Source organism: Peromyscus californicus, unplaced genomic scaffold, assembly GCF_007827085.1.
Source record: "Peromyscus californicus insignis strain IS unplaced genomic scaffold, ASM782708v3 Scaffold_17__1_contigs__length_78620276, whole genome shotgun sequence".
NCBI classification, from domain to species: Eukaryota; Metazoa; Chordata; class Mammalia; order Rodentia; family Cricetidae; genus Peromyscus; species Peromyscus californicus.
The window spans coordinates 53,004,178-53,024,838 of record NW_026294469.1 but is presented as its reverse complement, the minus strand read 5'-3'; the positions used below and the strand labels follow the sequence as shown (position 1 = coordinate 53,024,838).

General features: G+C 45.3%; 1 protein-coding gene across 1 annotated transcript in view; it reads left to right on the top strand.

Moving 5' to 3' along the window:
- Positions 1 to 8,329: 8,329 nt before the first annotated feature.
- Fech (ferrochelatase) overlaps positions 8,330 to 20,661 on the top strand; it is a 33,573-nt gene continuing 21,241 nt past the window's right edge. The window contains exons 1-3 of the mRNA XM_052742317.1: positions 8,330 to 8,496; positions 13,703 to 13,823; positions 19,713 to 19,832. Coding sequence (XP_052598277.1) covers positions 8,430 to 8,496; positions 13,703 to 13,823; positions 19,713 to 19,832 — 308 coding nt within the window. The 5' untranslated portion in view covers positions 8,330 to 8,429. The remainder of the gene's footprint in view (positions 8,497 to 13,702; positions 13,824 to 19,712; positions 19,833 to 20,661) is intronic.

Sequence of the window (20,661 nt, the reverse complement as noted above, 5' to 3'; positions counted from 1 at the left end):
AGTAACCTTGGATGCATATTATAATTACCTGATGATTTTATAAGTAATAGTGCCTGGGTTTTACACTAGCTGAAACTGGATTTCTGGATGACGCCAAGATATTTTTTTTTGAAAATTTCCCAAGTAAGACTGGCCTAGGGTGATGCTGATGGTTTCTAAAATGAACCTTAAGGCTCTCTTACTATAATACCTAACTCCTTAATGATCCCTGCTCATCTCTAGTTGAAATGGGAACACTGGGGAAAGGCTGGGTTGTTTCAGCGGTCAGCAACGTGCATGTTTTTCAAGCCGCCTAGGAACAAAGGTTCCATGATGTTCAGGTCCCATAATTCGTAACATCTGGAAATCATTCAATGTAGTGACTCTTATGCAGAAGTGTTTTATTTTGGGGGTGTTAGGCAGACTCAATCAGAATTAAATGAGTGTGGACATGGGGTTCTAGAGTGAAAGTTCATCTGATGTAGCGTATCAGCTTCGAGACATGGAAGTTGTCAAAGTTGAGCTTAACTTAAAATTGACCTCCGTGTTGCTGGACCACACCCTCATTGCTTTGCTTTGGAGGTCATCTGTTCTCTGGGAAACAACTGCACTTTCCCATCCACACCCCTCATGTCTCCATCTTTCCAGCTCCGTTAAGTTGTCGTTTCTGTTGGCTATGTAGTGATCTGGAACTGCTTTTCCTTCTGTGCCTTTTCGTTTTCCTTACAATTAGTATCAGGTTTCATTCCATTGATTCAATCCCAAAAGACATTCCGACATACTTGGTAATCTTTGTTACATCTTCCTGTAAAAGTCCCCTGGGCTGTCTTTTACCTAGAACTTTCGCAACTCATCCAGGAATGCCGTCTTCGTCTTCAGTTGACCATGTGATGGGGGAAGCTGTGCCCCACTGCAGAGTGGGGACCTGGGCATCTGACAACTGCTTTCACAGACTTTCAATCCATCTCATTACAGCATGTTTTTCTCATCTCCACTTCCAAAGGCACCTGCTGCCGCCAGTCCCAGCCACTGGGGATTCTGTTGTCTAAATCTGAATGGTTCTTATTTTAGAATGGCCAGCTTACAATTCAGTTTTTCTTCGGCTGGCTGAACCATGAAATATTGATTCATCTGCCCTCTGGCTTGTAAAATTCTGTTGCTGTGGTATTCTTTCCTTCTTATTTTTGATTTGTGCTTGAAAACAAAAAGCACCTCCCCCATCCCCATCATTCTAAGACCTCTGTGGAGATTTTGGTGGGGTTTGGGCCAAAGAGAGGCTAAATCTGTGTGTCTCAGCCCCCTCTTTACCCAGAGGTCACAGTTCTGTATTTGAGCACACAAATCAGAATGAAGTAAGTAATGGGAGGCATCTGCAGTCATTAGCTGTTGGGAAAAACAAGTTGGCAAGGAAGGAAGATGAATATAAATGAACGTATGAAACTTAAAGATTGTAGGTAGTGTTTGAGTGGGTCTTGGGAATCGAGAGGCTTTATCCTTGGACTGTGATTTTTGAATAGAATTTCCATGGTGCATCCCAGCTCCGCCATGAGTCTGCATTCATAGGTTCTCAGCTGAGGTCGGCAGCTCTGATAAACTCATGACACTGACCATGAACTCCACAGTGCTCTCTGGCCCCTGCCCCTGTTAGAGTTTTATCTTTTGAGTTGTATTTTGAAAGAATGGAACAACCTCCACCATGGGAATGGAGCACCTGGGTTCAAATACTAGCCTTGCCCCTGGCTGTGTGCCCTCAGGCAACTTAGTAGGCCTCTGCAAATGTGTTTTCCTCCTCTGTGGATAGGGTAGGATCACCTTTCAGAGAGTGTTTTTAGTGAATGGAGTTAATGATTGGCAGGGTCTAGACACTCAGTGAAAACCCTTTTTTTAAAATCAGTAATTCCTTTTTCTGGTGGCTAATGTGGGTGTGAGCCACGAACTAGGCTAACTTTCCTTACCACTGCTATTAACATCCCATGTCTGTTGACTTGCTCAGGAAGAGCCTAGTGATTCAAGGCCAGGTTGTTGGGAAGGAAATTGACTCATTGGGTAAGCCAGCAAATCCAAGACAGTAGGAGCTTGGGTCCTAAGGACCACCTCTAGGCAGTGCCTTTCAAGCTCCTTTTATCTTTAGGCAAGGGGTCTAGTCTAAGTGACAAGTGGCTGGGGACTGAAGAATGCTGTGTCTCCCCAGTAGTCAGATCAGGATGTTGCAAAATCCAAATAGTTGGTCTGTTGGATTTTGTGTAGTCACACAGAGGTCCTAAAACCTGGTAGATCTCGAGACCATCTTTGTTATGTTTGCTTTGGTGGCAAGCTATTAGAATGGGGGTGGGGTGGAGCATTGAGTAAATGGACCTCGGACTGTTAGTTTTGGACCGTCTTTAGATGATTACCAAGGGCAGTGTGCTCATGGGGACAGGCGTTTTCTAGAAGAATCAGGAATCGTTAAAGACAGGACGGGGCCTGTCTTTTCCCTGGGCTTCCTGCCTGTCCCCAGCGTCTCCTCGGGCTCAGCATGTTCCAGGCTTCTCTTGTAAAATCATTTCTGGGTTGGGGATTTAGCTCAGTGGTAGAGCGCTTGCCTAGCAAGCGCAAGGCCCTGGGTTTGATCCTCAGCTCCAAAAAAAAAAAAAGAAGAAAAGAAAAAAATCATTTCTGTACTTTGTGTTTTGAGATAGGGCCTTATTACTGTAAGCAAAGCATCCATACAGAACAGTGCACACATCCTTCCCAAGTGTGCTGCTCTGCGTGTTCACAGGCAAACATAGCTTCCAGGATACCCACATAAAAGCACGAGGGTGGAGCTAGAGCCCCATGCAAAGGGGGCTGAGACGCCTTTTTCTTGTGTAGAGACTTCCAGAAAGTGGGCTCTCTAGCCCATAGCAAAAGAAGCTCATGGTGTGCATACTTCTGGGAGGGAATGAAAATCCCTGGGAAGAGGAGATGCAGCTTTACACACCTTCAAAGAGCAAGACTGAAGCCAAGAAATCTTGCGTCAGTTTGCCCAAGACTCAGGACACCCCTGGGTACTGGCACGAGGAAACCAGACAGGTTCTGTGGGCACCCGTTTACTGCTATGAGAATTGGGGCAAAAGCACTCTTACAAACAGGAGCTCACAAGAAGTTATAAGCCGTGGGGGGAAATAATGTGTTTGGTCATGTATGTGTGTCTTTTTGTTTGTTTGGTTGGTTTTCAAGACAGGGTCTCTGTGTAACAGCCTTGGCTGCTGTCCTGGAACTAGCTCTGTAGACCAGGCTGGCCTCGAACTCATACAGACTGGCCTGTCTCTGCCTCCGGATGCTGGGATTAAAGGCGTGCGCCGCCGCCGCCGCCGCCGCCGCCGCCGCCGCCGCCGCCGCCGCCACCTGGCTTGTGGTATGTGTCTTAGTGCTTGGTCCAGGTGCTCCCATTTTGTCTGTGTTACTGGGAAAAGGAACGTTTAGGAACTCAAGTGTGTATCGCAGTGTGACGGGGAGACCATTCAGAAGGCCGTGTTAGAGATCCTTCATCACCTGCAAAGGCCTCTTACATCAAGGAGCCTTGGTTTCACCTCGCCTCCAGTCTCACTCTGCTCAGGTCATGTGACCTCACCAGTCCCTCGTGCCCCCTAAAAGAAGGTGATGTCTTAACTCCTAGGTCCTGCATGTGTGTATTTATTTGCAAATGGGGTCTTTACCTGTGTACTCACAATTGAACTTGGAGGTAGTCGGTTCCAGTATAACAGGTATTCAGAGCCCTGCCAGTCACTACCAGAAGAGGGGGAGAGACCAAGATAGGTCAGGGGGCATGCGGCCCTGTTGACAGCTTAGTGAAAGGTTTCTAAATTTCAGAGTTGGAAAAAAAAAATAGCAAAATTTTGAGACTTTGTCACAGTGACAAAGGAAACGGATCGAGGCTTCAGACGGGTCCCCATCCTTGCTCGTGCAAGCTCCGGGACCCCTGCTCGGGTTTCACTTGTAGAGTTCTTCTTGCCCCAGTTTCACCTTCGCAGAATTCGTGTCTGCCTGTGCTCCAGGAAGCAGCAGTGCCAGCACCTCTGCGTTCTGCCTTCTCTGCTTTCCTCCCTGGCCCCTAGCCACACCTGGCTTCATGTTGTATAACTTTGTCTTTGTTGTAGACAGTTGCCCAAGTGACCTTCTAGAACGTTCCATATGGGTACCGATTATGTACGGTGTCTGACTCTCGCCCTGCCTTCATGCTTGTCTCATAAATTGAGCTACATGCAAGTACAAGTTCCTTTAGAACTTTTTCACACTTTTATCCTCCCTCCACATTACCTGGGGCAGCACTGTTCTCACTGTGGACACACTCAGCAAGTGTGAGCACTCACTAGTGGGCTCCAGACTCCTTGTGGTCTTGTAAAGACGGTTTAGTCAAAGCGTGCTGTGTTTGGGTCTGGGTTCGGTGGCTTCGGTCTTAATTGTGAGGACAACGGCTCAGATTTCCCTGAGTGATGATGCTGAGCTTGCCATTTGTCACGTGGGAACCACTGTTTCTCTTGCACGGAATCCCTTCCCCCAGTCTTCTTCCGATTAAAGAGACCAAGTCGAGTAATCTAAATTTAGTTTGTGTAGCTCAGAGGTGCCAATCACTGCAAATAATGAATTAGGGTAGTCTCCCCTTCCCTGAAGCGCTGGGCTGAAACCAACAAATTCATTTTATTTAGAACTACAGGCTGAACTCCAGAGTGTTGTCTGTGACAGGCAAGTGCTTTATCCACTAATTAAGTCGCAGGGGCTCAGACAAATCTTCTCCCTTGTGGCGAGTGCTGCTTATCTCGGTCAACACGAAGCCTGTGTCTTTCAGCCTTCTGTTTGCTAATGGAATTGGTATAGAATTTTGCTTAAAACAAGCTGGGGGAGAGGGGAAGCATATACGCATACACACACACACACACACACACACACACACACACACACACACAAAAACAGGTAAATATATGTAAATCTCATGGGAAAGGAGAAGCATTTATGTATATATGCAAATATATGTAAATCTCCTATTTCTTTAACCTTTCGAGTGCTTTTTTAAATTTTCTTTAACCCTGAATTCAGAGTTCACAACTTCTGATCTAAGAACTATATTTTTTGTTTGTTTTTAGTTTCTGGAGACAGGATCTCTCTATATAGCCCTGGCTGTCCTGGAATCACTATGTATACCTGGCTGGCCTTAAACTCACAAAGATCTGTCTGTCTCTGAGTGCTGGGATTAAAGGCATGTGCACGATGCTCAGGAGGAACTTTTTGAAGCCAGGTATGGTGGTATATGCCAGTGCTTAAATGGTGGAGGCAGGAGGATCAATGAATTCAGGATTATCTCAGCTACATAGTAAGCTCAGAGCCATTGTGGGCTGCAGGAGACAGTCTCAAGATAATAAAAAAGCAAAATACACCTATTTTTTTTTTTTTCTATCAGCTCTAGCTGTCCTGGAAATTGCTCTGTGGACCAGACTGACCTTGAACTCAGAGGTCCACCTACCTCTGCCTTTCCAGTGCTGGGATTAAAGGCATGCGCCACCACCACACGATTTTAAATAGAGTTCACATGAAGTACATTTTATCTGTTTTTATTTCATAATAATAAACACTCATTGGAAAGCTGTTGTATTTGATGTAAGGGCAACCTCAAATAATATGTTTGTTATCAGAGTCAAGAATTAGCAAAAGGGCTTAGCCTGGTGACTCAGTCCTATAATTCCAGCTACCAGGGATGCTGAGGCAGGAAGGTGACAGGTTCGAGAGTTCAGGGCCTGCCTAGACACAAATTAGAAGAACAACTCAAAACCACAAAGTGTTGCTTGTTTTCTAATTTTAGTGTGTGTGTGTGTGTGTGTGTGTGTGTGTGTGTGTGTGTGTTCCCACTCATTCCTGCTATGGTACATGTGTGGAGGTCAGAGGACAGCTTTCATGAATTGGTGCTTCCCTTCTGTCATGGATTCCAGAAACTGGAGGTGGTTGGGCTTGCATAGGAAGCACCGGACCTGCTGAACTAGCTTCTCACCAGCCCAAGTTTTGCCTTCTTTTTTAAACCCATGAATCCACAGTATGTGCATCAAGGAGCTTTATACACAGAGAATTTTGAGTGAGTTTTTTCAGAGTTTGTAAACAAAATGAAAGGAATGATGCTCATTCAATTTTTGAAATGACATTGTCTAGAATAAAGCATTTTGTTTGTTCTTTTCTGCTTTCTGGTCACACATATGTTTAGCCTGTCTCAGCTGCAGATTTGATGAGGATTGGCGGAATTTTGCCTCATCACTAATCATCACCATGTTTCTGGGAGAGGCCAAGCAACCCCTGTTATCTCCACTTAGCAGGAGTGCTCAGCACCCAGGCTGGCTTCCCAGAGGTGACAGAAAAGACATTGTAGACCTGTGACCCCATCTCTACATCATCTAGCACAGCATTTCTAAGTGTGTTGTGGAGCCTCTGTAGTTCATTTTCTAAATGAACTTTAGAGAAGTTCCAGCTTTAGATGGGCAGCACTGCTATCCATAAAAGTCATCTTGTAATGGGTAGTCTGGGGTTAGGATCGATGCAGGCATTTTATAAGAGTCCTGGGTCCTCCCATCTCTGTTATCATTTTGTCCAGATGTTTGTCCCTGCTCAGGCATTTTCCCTCACCTCCACCTTCTCACGAGAAAGGAGGTAGCCCCCACGAGAAACCAGTCTCTGCTTTATCTGCTTCTATCCCCTAAGTTTCTCCCAGTCTCTCTGCAGGGCAGTTTCTAATACCATGTTGACGTCGAAGTCAAGATCGAAGTCAAGAATTGGCAGATGACTTGGCCTGATGGCTCAGTGTCGCAATCTCAGCCACTGGGGAGGCTGAGGCAGGAGGATGGCAAGTTCAAGGCCTGCCCTGGCAACTTATAAAGCCCTGCCTCAAAATGAGATGTAAAAAGAGGCAGGCCACATGCTCATGTGTGAGACCCTGGGCTCAGTCCTCAGTCCTCAGCGTGGGGTGGGGGTTGGGGGGGTTCGGGTGGGGGTGGGGAATGGACAGGGAGGTGGTTTAGAACAAGTTTTACTATTCTTTTCTCAGGGAGCATGCTTGAGTTTGAAGTCCCTGTCAGTTACATGAATTGTTATACATGTACATTTTACATCTGTCTCGTAAACACAATAAACTAATAAAGCCAAGAACTCGGATTTTAGCCACAGAAAACTAGAAGTCAGGTTTATCTGGACTCCTGCCTTCCTCCTTCCCTCCCTCCCATCCTGACCCCAAGCCTCCAGGAGGACTTCTTCCATCAGCCTTACCCTACCGTTCTCTCTTCTTAGTGCACGCTGAGTCTTTCAAAATGCTCTGTTCTGCTTATTTTCAGCCCCTTCTTAATCCAGTCTGCATCTGCCTTCCTGACCTCCCCCGTTCCTAAAGCCCTCACACCTGCATCTGCCTTCCTGACCTCCCCCCTTCCTAATGCCCTCACACCAGCAATATTGCTCTATAGCTATGGTGATATATTGTGTCCCCCAATATATTATACAGCCTAATAAACTTATCTGGGGTCAGAGAACAGAACAGCCACTAGACAAACATAGAGGCCAGAAAATGGTGGCACACACGCCTTTAATCCTATCACTTGTGAGGCAGAGATCCATCTGGATCTCTGTGAGTTCAAAGCCACACTGGAAACAGCCAGGCATGGTGACTCATGCCTTTAATCCCAGGAAGTGGTGGCAGAAAGCAGAAAGGTGTATAAGGCGTGAGGACCGGGAACTAGAGCTGGTTAAGCTTTTAGGCTTTTGAGCAGCAGTTCAGCTGAGACCCATTTGGATGAGGACTCAGAGGCTTCCAGTTTGAGAAAACAGAATCAGCTGAGGAACTGGCAAGGCGAGGTAGCTGTGGCTTGTTCTGCTTCTCTGATCTTTCAGCGTTCACCCCAATACCTGGCCCTGGGTTTGTTTTTATTAATAAAACCTTTTAAGATTCGTGCTACATATAGCTTCTTTGTCTTCATCTGCTACAAAGAGGTGCTACACACACGCCCACGCCCACACCCTCTTTTTGCTCTGGAACAAGTCGGAAAGGGTCTGCACTGTCGTAAAGCAACCAAACTGGGAACCATGGGCACATCTAAGGACAGTATGGACACGTCCAGAAAGTCTTTTGCTGAGTCATGGGCTGTCGTTCCAGTTTCGACCAGGTTGTCAGATCCGACCGGAGGGCCCTCCAGCGCCGCAGACCTAGCGGGCCTCAGGTGCGCTGACCCGTGGTGGCAGGAGCCGATCTCCCAGTCACTGGCCTTATCTCGGCCGGTCCAGCCAGCAGCATCTGGCCACTCGGGCCTACAGGCCCCGCCCCCGACCACACCCCCAGGGCGGGCCTCCCGCCGGCCCCGCCCCCGCCGGCCGGGGAATGCGCGGGGCGCGGGTGCGGAGCGCTGCCTCGTGGGCGCTCCCCGGCCTGGCTGTCGCGCCGCCGCAGAGGATCCCTGGCCGTCCCGGAAATGCTCTCGGCCGGCGCCAACATGGCTGCGGCCCTGCGGGCTGCGGGCGCGCTGCTCCGCGAGCCGCGTAAGTGGGGTTGCGTCTGCGATCTCGAGCGCTTGGAGCGGCCGGGAGGCCGCGGGTTCGAGTCTCAAGGGGCCAGCTGGGGGGGGCTCGAGCAGTAGCTAGACTTAGTGATTACGGGAGGGAAGGTCTCTGAAGGACCCGACACCTAGAGACTCGGGTGTCGTTGTCACCATCACTGCTGGCATCTGTCTGCCTTGCAGTTTACTCTCTTGCTGGTGGCGATCACGGTGCCCACTGCTGCTCCGCCCAGGCCAATGCCATGGCTTCTGGGTAGAAGGACCCACCCTGGGGAGGCCCGGATTAGAGTTTTCGTGGGATATTTAGGGAACGAACGAGATCTCAAGTGTTGCTGATACACCTCATTAATGTAGGGTGTGCCCGCTAGATGAGCTGTTGGGGCCCTGGGTAGGACACACCTGGTTGGACCGAATTGAGCAAGGACACTTTGAGCCAGGGTCCCAACCTCACCAAACTCGCTAATATTTGCTGTGAAGATTAGGACGCAGGTGAAGTAGGCATCGTAGAGCCTCTCAGTTACAGATGTAGTAGACTACCCCAAATGAGGCGCTCATGAATTTGAATGGTGACTAGACCTGACCTATTTCAAAGGAGTTTCCTAATCTGTCAGTGTGGCACCTACTTCGGGTGGATATTGCGAGTGCCTTTGTTACAAGACAAATACGGTACACTGAAGATCAGCTCCCGAAAGACACTGGGAAACAAAAGGTGTTATCTTTAAAGATAAGGACAGTGCCAGTAAAGGAAGTACCTATTCATCTTTTCTTTCACCATCCTTTCCAGTGGCAAATAAAGTCTAACAGACCCAAGATTGGAGGTCATGAAACAGTATGAGAACTGAAATTATTTTCTGTGTAAGTCAGAAGTAACTAAGTGAAAGGATTCAGAAGCCACAATATATCTCAATTCCAACTATGTTACAGGCTCCAATGCTTTGAAAAAGTACTTTTTTTATCCCTTGAGAATTTCATATATGCATACAGTGTATTTTGATCATATTCACCCTCAACTCTTTTCCCTAACTCCTTCCAGATTCATGCCCACTACTCACCCCCTCTCAGCTTCCTGCTCCTCTTCTCTCTGTCTCTCTGTCTCTCTGTCTCTGTCTCTCTCTCTCTCTCTCTCTCTCTCTCTCTCTTCTTCTCTCTTCTCTCTTCTCTCTTCTCTCTTCTCTCTTCTCTCTTCTCTCTCTCTTAACTGGTAAATCTAATTTATGCTGCCCATACACCCATGGGTATGGAGTCACCCACTAGAGTAGTAGTTCTCAACCTTCCTAATGCTGAGACCCTTTAATACAGTTCCTCATGTTGTGGTGGTGACCCCCAACCATAAAATTATTTTTATTGCTACTTTATAACTGTAATTTTGCTACTGTTATGAATTGCAATGTAAATATCTGTGTTTTCCAATGATCTTAAGTGACCCCCGTGTAAGGGCCTTTTGACCCCCCAGGGGGTTGTGACCAATGCCCTAGAGCATGGTCAACCTATCAGGGGCCATGCCTTTAAAAAGAACCTAACTCTTCCCTCTCCAGAAGCCCTCAATTGATAATAGCTCCTTAGCTAGGGCTGAGGGCTCAGGAGCCCCTCCCCACGGCATGAGGGGACATTGACTGACTTGATCTTGTGCAAGTCTTGTACGTCCAGAATACAATGTTCCGCTCTGGTCCTCCACAGTGTCTGGCTCTTCCAGTCTTCCTGCTTCCTCTTCGGCTGTGTTCCCTCAGCCTCTTGTGGACAGGGGCTGTGATATGACCGTTTGTGGCTGAGCACTTCAGTCTTGGCGCTTTGACTAGTGATGAGTTTCTCACACTCCAGTTTTTAAGGTGGTATTATATAGTACTTTTATCGTTTGGGTGGACAGGGAAAGATTAATATTATTAGCTAAGAGAAAACTGAGTATTTTCTGCAGTTGAATTCTGGAAATTAAACTGGAAAAAGCTGTTTTATATTTTTTTTTTTTTTTACTCATTTAGAAGTAGTAAGATGCTTCCTCTAATATGTCATATACTGCAACACACACACACACACACACACACACACACACACACACACACACAGTTCTGTATTTTCTTATTCAAGAATTCTATTATGTCTATGCACACTTTCTTTTTTGGTTTTGTAATTTGTGTTTTTAAGATTTTATGCAGAAGTTAAACTTTTATCTTTCATGTAATCACTTTTTATTTTGCCTTGTATATTTTGCAATATGTAGAATTATAGTTATGTATTCAGTGCTTTTCTGTTCTATTCCATCTTTTTAAAAAATTATTTTTATTTTTAATAATGTGTCTGTGTGTGGGTATGTGAATATGACTACATATTCCTGCAGAGTCCAGAGGGGTCAGATCCCCTTGGAGCTGAAGTACAGTTGTTTATGAGCTACCTAATAAGTGCTAGGAACCAAACTACCTAATGAGTGCAAGAGCGGCAAGTGTGCCAACCACTGAGCCATCTCTCCAACTCCCCATCTTTAATTTTTTTTCTGTGTGTTTAAGATACAGATACAAATCCATAATGTCTTCTGCTTCTCTTATGCAATATATGTAACAGCAGCCTTGCATTAATTTGATGCATGGAAATTTTTTTCATGATATCCTCAAAGTAAAATTTCTATTTTTTTTTAAGATTAAAAAAAAAATGTGTGTATGTTTGTGTGAGTCTCTATGGGAATATGTGCATGTGAATGCAGGTACCCCAGGCGTGAAATCTGGAACTGGGGTACGGGTGTTCTTAAGATACCAGATGTAGGTGCTGGGAACTGAACTTGGGTCCTCTGCAAGGGCAGCCAGTGCTCTTAAACCCTGAGTTCTCCAGCCCCAATATCTTGTCATTTTTAATGGTTCAGAAATTACATTGGTTTTGTAAGTTCTCCTGACGTGGACTTACAGGACAGTGTTGGATGATGGATGGTGTCAGTCCTTTTCCTATTCCTTGTTAGAATTTTTTGGAACAACAGAAATCAGAATAACAGGCCAAATCTGGGAAGCAAGTCCCCATATTCCCACAGTCCCTGTGTCTAAGGTAGTGCAGGACCTATTTAATTCTAGTTAGTATATGTCATTTGTACAGTTTGTGTGGGTTGTTCTGTGACATGTTCATACAAGCGTATCACACTTTGAGCATACTCACCTCCCCTGATATCTTCTCTGGCCACCTGCCCCTCCTGCCCTTCCATATCTCTAATAGCCCAGTAGCCAGAGAGGGACGTTTTAGAGATGTCCTTGATGGGTATGTTAATCCTAAGTCACAGTAGGAAGGATCCCTCTTCAGGACCAAAATTTGGTTCAACAGGAGACAAGAATTTTGTAAGCCAGGGCACGACAAAAGCCAGGAAGCTTGGAAATTGTACTAGGAAACCGTAATGTACTAGCTGGGGGATCTGGTCCTACCCCTTCTTCCTTTTGTTAGGTTCACAGAAAGGAATCTTATTTATGACCATCAGCTAGAATTCTATAGTCATATCCCATAGGATCTGGTGGAATCTCATTCGTACAGGGACTTGGAGACATTGCACATGATTGAATACCTGGTTAAATCTCATCATGTAGCTCATAATTAAACTTGTGTGAAACAAGGGGGTGTGTGTTGTTTTGAGACTTCATTTGAGTGAAATTGAACTTATTACATCAATCTTTCCACTCTGCCTTGATTTAGTAAGGCTTCCCCAGCGTAAGCTCATGGAGTGGGCTCTGCTGGGGAAGTTCGAGGTCTGCTTTTATTTATTGGTTTTGAGGCGAGGTCTGGCTCAAACCCCAGCTGGTCTCAAACTAAAGATCCTCCTGCCTCAGCTCTGAGTGCTGTGGTCACAGACATGCACCAGTGTGTACAATCTGGATAGAAAGAAATCTAGGCGACCTGGGGATGCCATTCTCTTTTCTTTTGTTCCCATTTGGGTGATTTAAAGAAAGTTAGAGCAGATGTAGTTGCTTTCTCTAGAAACTTACAAATGAAACTATTATACTGACATTATATTAGCCCCTGTCACATGGCAGATGCTGCAGAGGGCTTCTCTTGATGTTTCAACCCTCTGAGTTGACCAGCAAGGACTCGTCATATTACAGAGGGGAACTGAGGCTCTATGAGGTTGTAGTCTGACCCCAGGTCCCCAGGTCACACTGTGAGAAGTGGAGAGCTGAAATGGGTCCGACGTAGGTGATCCAGCCTGAACTTTGCCCTCGGTCCCACGTAGGTGATCCAGCCTGAACTTTGCCCTCGTCCGGCCACTTAGAAGAGAATACAGGCAGAAGAGGATTGGTCCCAGATGAGTTTCTAACCTGGTATTAGGAGAAGGAGGCCACACAGGAGCTACCACTGTTCCTTATTATCTTCCTCAGTACTAACATGTGGTTTCAATTTAATTTTACTGTGGGAAGGATGGAGTCTTGAACTCTTAAACCCCTGCAGGAAAGAGGCCTGGAGAATGTTGACCCGTAAGCTTTCTTGCTTCTCTTCCCACCAGCTCTTTCCTACTACCCCTTGACCACCCTGAAGGTCACGAACTGCTTATATGGATGGCAACATCTGCCCTCCAGAGGATAGATGCAGGGAAGGAGCCTATATAGACTCTGGGATTAGCTTACAGGAGAGGGAATTCTTGAGCTCTGGGCCCTGGGAACCTGGTCTGTCATGTGGAGTACTGGACTCTGAGGGACTCTACACCTCGTGGGTGCATTCCTGCAGAAGAGAGTGTGCCCCCTTCTCATTGTCAGAGCACAGGACAATTCTGGGATTCCCGTCACTGATGCTTTACCCAGAAGACTTGCAGACCAGAAATTAGATCCACAGTTGGGGACTGGCTCAGTTTCCACTCTAAATGACCCTAAATTAGTTCTTCACCTTCCCTATGATGCCCTCACCTCTCCTGAGCACTGCCCCATGGTTGGAAATATTCTGAGTGTGCAGAGGTTCTAGGGATGAGATCTGAGCAAAATTTGCAGCCAGGGCAGAGTGAGAAGGTGTGTGTGGCTTCTGAAAAGATAAAGCTACCCTGGAGGAGGGAACCTGCACCCCGGCCCACTAGAGAAAGGAGTGCTCGGTGCTTCTACCTGCCTGCAGAGATGCTGGGAAAATCACCCCTGCCATTGCACCTTTTTAAAATTTAAAGCCAGGAATTATGCCCTGAGGACCTCTTGAAAAGAAATTACTTTCCAGCTAGATTTCATGCCAGCACTTTAATTTTGTCACAGTGGTGCATGGCGGCTCGAGGGTCTGTCAGCCATGGAGGTGCCAGTCGGGTGCAGCGGCAGCCACCACAGAGAAAGCGCGTCAAGTCAAAACTGCAACACCTCAAGCTCAACCAGAAAGGAGGTAACTCTAGGCTCAAATAAGGCTTTCTTCTCGTTTTCTGTTGTGATAAATACAAGTGGGTTCAAGCAACCTAGGGGGAGAGGGACCGGAAAAATGTAATGTATTTATTAGCAAAGGGATGTTATTTTCTTGATTTCCTTTTAACAGCTATGAAATAATAGGTTTTAAGGACCAACAAAGGACATATAGTTAAATATAGTCTTCTGTCGTGAAGGGATGTGGCCCTAGTATATGTCATATATGAAATCAAGTGTGTGCATACTAAAAATCTGTGTATGAACTGGACATATTTACACCTGTAAAATGTGTACCTTGTATAGGATAAAAAGTAGTTAACCTACCAAGAACTTCTCTGGGAGATTCTACCATTATTACTTTTAGTTTTTAACATAAAGAACACCATTACCAATGACGTGCTATGGTTTATACTTTATTAAGGAAACAGAGTGTACTTCACTCTTGGTATTTATGGGTAGAGGCGGTAGCCATTGTGTAACTGAGTGTTCTCTTCAGCAACAGAAGCCACAGACTCCCTCAGGGCATACAGAGGAACAGGTTTTATACAGGAAAGTAGCTGTGACTAAGTGACATCATGACTTTCCTGCCAGACAAGACAGCATTCTAGAGTTGTACAGTGTGTTAGTGACTTTCCTATTGCTGTGATAAAACACAACACAAAGATGAGTTTGCTTGGGCTTACAGTTCCAGAGGGTCGCAAAGGCATGGCAGCTGGAGCAGCATCAGAGAGCTCACACCTGAAACTACAAGCAGGAAGTAGAGAGAACAGACTGGGAGTGGTGTGAGTCTTTGAACCTTGAAGCCCAACTCCAGTGACACACTTCCTCCAGCAAAGCCACACCTGCTAAACCTATTCAAACAGTGCCACCACTTAGGGACCACGTATTCAAATGCCCCAGATTATGGGGGGCATTCTCAAACCACCATGAACAGTCACCATGTAAATGATATGTTTTCATTTTGTGTTTGATATTTTTCATTGTGATTGTGATATTTTATTGATTGAAGGCTAAGAAACGGAGGTTGATTTAGGATATGGCATTAAGGATGGGTTCCAAATCCCTTCCTCTCAGCTCTGTCTTCCTTGAAGACGTAGTTAGTGGTTAGGCTAGGAAGCACAGGCATCTCGAGCTGGTGGCATGTCAGGTAGGACATGGGACCTTATGTACTCTGTGGTTCCTTAAGACTTGGAAAAAGTATTAATGTGAGCGGAAGAACTGAGGAACCTGGAAGAAAAAATATTTCATTGCTGTCTTAGGGTCTCTATTGTGATAAAAAGACACCATGACCACAGCAACTCTTATAAAGGAAAAACATCTAATTGAGGTGGCTTACATTTTCAGTGGTTTAGTCCATTATCATCATGGTGCAACAAGGTGGCGTGCAGGCAGACATGGTGCTGGAGAAGTAGCTGAGTGTCCTGCATCTTGGCTTGCAGGCAACAGGAAGTGGTCTGAGACACTGGGCATGGCTTGAACATATATGACACCCCTCCAGTGATGCACTTCCTTCAACAAGACCACACCTACTCCAACTAAACCACACCTCCTAATAGTGCCACTCCCTTTAGCTGACATTTTCTTTCAAACCACCACAATTCCTATATTTTGCGGTGACAAAAGTCAATAATATAAATGCCCTTAATATTACATTAATTGTTAACAATTAAATAAAAGTATGTCTTAGGTTCTATTAAGTAACTTTATATAATATTTATATAAAACACTAGAACATTCAGGTGGAAGGATTTAAAAGTCATAGTAATCGTAGCATCTAGTATTTTATTATCCACTCGTATGTACTTACTGACATGTAAACAGTACAATGCATATTATTTTACATTTTTCTACTGTCACCATGTATTTATAAATATTTTCTATGTTGTTTTAGTTGTTTTTCTTGTTGCTGTGACAAAATACCTTATAAAATCAACATAAAGAAGGTTTTATTTTTGCACATAGTTTGAGGGTACAGTCCATCATGGTGGCAGGAGTGTGAGGTGACTGGTCACATTTTAATCTGCACTCTGGAAGCAGAGAGAGATAAATGCTGATGCTCACTTTACTTTCTCCTTTTCATTCACTCTGGGATGCGTGGAATGGTGCCCCCATAGTTAAGGTGGATCTTTGCACCTCACTTAACTCAGCCCAAAAATCCCCTCACAGGCGTACTAAAGGTTTGCCTACTGGCTGATTTTATGGACTATCAAGTTGACAGTCAATCTCAAAGAGTTTAAGAGTAGTTTAGTAAATCACAATTTATTTATCTAAGCCTACATTCCAGGCATCGGTTAGGTCTAGTTTGGGATATTTGAGATGCTAAAGTAAGGAGCATCCTGGGGGACCATTCTGATGCCAAGGTCTTGAAAGACGTGGTGTGGCGTAGTGCTTGGCTTGAGCTAGGCTACAGTGCTAGGCCAGCTGCTAGGCTAGCTTAGGAGTCCACAGGCTTTTTTCAGGAGTTTGCTTCTTAGTTTATTTTAGTTTTAGTTTTCTTAGGCCACAACATCTCCTTTGCTGCTCTTTACCTTTGCTGCTGCAATGTCAAGGCAGCCATAGATAAGACAAACCCAAGAGTGGAGCTGTGTTCCGACTGTGTCTGTTGTGTGTGTGTGTGTGTGTGTGTGTGTGTGTGTGTGTGTGTGTGTGTGTGTGTGTTTGTGTATTTGTGTGTATGTGTGTGTAAATTTGGTGCAGATTCTGTTTTTTACTGTCTTTTGTTCTAGAAGTAGCATAGATCTTTGGGTCACTGATATCTTGTAGGTTTAATGAAGAACTGAGATTTTTATTTCTTTTCATCAGCGCTGTCTAGATGCCACAGAATAAAGTGACTGTTTGCTAACTGATGAGTTTTAGTTCCTATTATGCACATTTCAAAGGAAAAGCTTTGTGCTTTAAAAGTCCCAGAATATAACAAATGCAAAGTGTTTAAACTTTTCCAAGTAGGTTTTAAAATACATGTTGCTGTGCCTACTTTGATGTTCAAACAAAGAGAGGCTTGGCCAGTGAGACCTTGGTCTCAGGTGTGGTCTGTCTGAAGGGGAAGAGAGACAGAGACCCTTGATTAAAGCTCCGCACTTTGTACTGGGAACACAGCAGAGGCAGACTAATGCAGCACTCATCATGCACAACACAGTTTGGAATTAAGCGTTAACGTGTGTTGGGGCATTTTCAAATCATATGCGACTCTTTCATGTATAAAATCAACACGGGTCTGCAAAACGTGAGCAGGGCCGAGTGACATCCGCTTTAAAGCCACTCTTGTTCTGAGCTCAGGTGTTATAGATGGAAAGCATAGTTCTAAATCCCGTTTGCACACTGATACCCTTTGTGGCTTAGGTAAGTCTTTTAGCCTAGGCTTCGTTAACCAGTAATCTGCTAACTGGCAGCAATCCACGGGAAAATGCACTTAATTTATTAGGAGTCACAGATTTTTGAGGACGAAAGACAAGAACTTGGGGGAAGATGGGTGGTCTCAGCAGGGAGATTAAGGGAGACAGCAGTTTCACCAGGTGCTGCCTCTGGCATGTTTAGGTAGCACGAAAAGTCAACAGGCCTGTTAGTGTCATTATAGCATTTTTATGTGAAAAAGTTTTGCAGGGGCTGGGGAGATGGTTCTGGGCTAAGGGCCTGCTGAGCAATCATGAGTTGAAGTCCCTACACCCACATAAAATCTGGACACAACTCTGTGTGTCTGTAATCCCAAGGCTGGGGGTGGGGCAGGGGCAGGAGAATCCTAAGGGCTCACTATCCGGCCAGTCTAGCTAAATTCATAAGCTCCAGGTCAGTGAGAGACCTTGTCTCAAAAAATAAAATAGAAAACAATAGAGGAAGACACCAGACATGAGCCTCCGGGCCTCTCCACGTGCACTGCTGGGTCTATGCACCCCCCATATGTGTACATACACAGGTACCGAATATCCACACACAAAGTTCTGCAACATCTTAAGTATAATTGCTTGATGTAATCCTCTTAGTAAAAATGGATTAGACCTTCTTTCTCTAAGGTGTGGAGGCATCTTTGGTCATCACAGCTGAGGTGAGGAATTATGCTGGTTCGGTTTCTGTCGCTGTGACAAAGCATTGACCAAAAACAGCTTGGGGAGGAAAGGGTTTATTTGGCTTGCAGGTTGCAGTCCGACATCGAGGGAATCCAAGACAGGAATTCAAGGCAGGAACTGAAGCAGAGACCGTGGAGGAGTGCTGCTTACTGGCTTGCTCCCCATGGTTTGCTTACCTTACTTACATACTCCGAGACCACCTGCCCTGTGGTCACACTACTCCACGTCAATAATTAATCAAGAAAATGTCTCACAGACATGCCCACAGACCAGTGTGATAGAGGCAATTTCCCTCGTGAGGTTCCCTCTTCCCAAGTGACTCTAGTTTGTGGTCAAGTTGACAAAACAACAACAACAACAACAACAACAAAACCCCTAACCAGAACAGGTAATACTGCACCCAGTAGGTGGAGGCTAGGGCTATTAACAAACACCCTACATTGTGTAGGAGAGTCCTCTATAGTAAAGGATTATTCCACCCAGAATGCCAGTGGTGCTGAGGCTGAGAAACACTGGCCTAAGACAGTGAAAAGTGGTCCTACTTTATCTTTACTTTGGGCTCCAAGTACAGCATCAGTCACTCTAGTAAGAAATGGTTTGATGCAGGGGGTGTAAGCATTCCTAGTAGTATTTGAGGTGAACTTCGGGCTGGTTATTTCTCAGCCTTTTTATTATTATTATTATTAAGAGTGAATGGAAGGAGGAGGTGGAAATAATGTTAATGAGAGAGGAGGGAGAAGTATGTTGTGAGACTGTCCAGGCATGACATGACCATTCCACTCATGAGCTCACATCCACATTGCCTATCCACACAAATTGACCAGCTCAAAATTGCGCTCATCAATATTCTAGCACAGTTGGTAAAGGGGTTCCTGAGGCCCACCCCTCCCTGAAAGTAATTGGCCATTAAAGTTAGTGGTTCCTAGGGCAGAGGGAGTCATTTTCTTCAGTAGTGTAGCCAGGGGTGAGCGAGGTGCTGAATCTCTAGTGAATAGCCCACCCATGCTCATGCAAAGAATCCAGATTGAATTCTGTAGGTCACAAACAAACTAAAACCCCATGACGGTAAGTCAGGACTTCTTAGGAAGAAAAAGGAGGTTCAGTGGGAGTGTGAGGGAGTAAAGCACATTAAATACATGTATGAAAGAGATGTCGGGGGGAGGGTCACTAAGATAGGGCACTGAAGATGGGCTGGTGGCATATGCTGGGAAAGAAAGCAGAGTACTAAGACATAATTTAGCTTAGGTTAAGAATGGCTTCCTGTGTGACTGAAGAGACGGGGTGCAGATGAGTGAATGGTAGACTCACTGGAGTGTTGAAAGGGGAACACTCTCCGGGTGACGGAATTTACTTGGTGGTAGATTATGTTGAGTATATGCTTTATGCACTGGGTGCCCCAAACAGTGTTTTAAGGAAGAACACTGGACTTTAATTTTAGCATACAAAGAAACCTTAATCTGTGGAAAGCCTGACCTTGTGTACTCATAAAGCACCGGCACTTGCAGATCCTTTGCCCTCTGAATCATTTTAGGTTTCTGTGTCTCTGTCCCTGAAGAATTGGCTCTTTGTTCAAGACTGACAGGATAATAGGGAAGTTTTGAGTTCAGTTAATGCCAACATCAGGGCTGGAGCCTCGAGGCAAGGGTCAGAGTCCGAGGCAGGTCAGTGAAGAAGTGGAGGCCCTCTGTGTCTCCAAGCAGCTAGCCAGCCCTGTGATGTCACCAAAGGGCCTGTGGGTTCTTATCAGCTGAAGAAATATCTGCCCTGGAGCAAATGAAAGTGTGGCCAACGAACTGTTTTTCCTTATGTAGGAAGCCCAAAACCGGCATATTAATGTTAAACATGGGGGGCCCCGAAACCCTCGGAGAAGTTCAAGACTTCCTTCAAAGACTCTTCTTGGACCGAGACCTCATGACACTTCCCATTCAAAAGTAAGATATACTGTGTAAATAGAACGAACGCATGGTGCATTTGTCCTCTGTGTGGCTCTGGTCGGTCATGACAACACTCGTGTCTTCTGTTGGAAAGGAGAAGGAAGTGGTATGGGAAGACTTGCAGCAGGAGAGACAGTCAGCGAACTCTCTCCTCGAGCCCTCTCCTTCCCAGAACCCCGGCAATTACAGCTGTCTCAGCACAGCTGAGGTAACTTTAAGGTTTTCAAGATTTTTAAAGATGTGTTGGTGCTCGGCGCTTACCTGCTGATTAACGTTCGGGAAGCAACGCCTGTCACTACCTTGCCCTTGAGGGTGGGTTATGGCTTCTCGCCTCTTCCTTTCATTCTTATTTCCCTACCCCTTTGCTCTAGTCTTCTTTCAAAAGACGTTTTGCAATGAAAAATTAATACATGTATATGACTAAAATGGAAATAACGTATTTACACCAAAAAGCAAACGTCCCCACCACCTTGAATTCCAGCATCAGTTAGCCAGATGTAAGTGCTGGAAACAATGCATGCATGTGAGTGTGTATGCACCTGTACATGTTCTTCCCCACTTCAGTATACAGATGTGAACGGACTAATGCACCTTATTTGGCACTTAGTGATTTTTGTTCAAGTATTTTGTTTCATAACATATTATATAGATCTACCTCATTTTCTTCGTGACCATTTAGAATTGCATTGTATGATTATATTAATTTGTACTTCATTGGTAGACACTGTTTACAGTGCGGCAGTAAACTCTGTTTTGTGTACCTCACTGCCCACATATGCAGCCGTATAGGATCAACCTTCATTTTGTTACATTAAGAGCAAGCTGG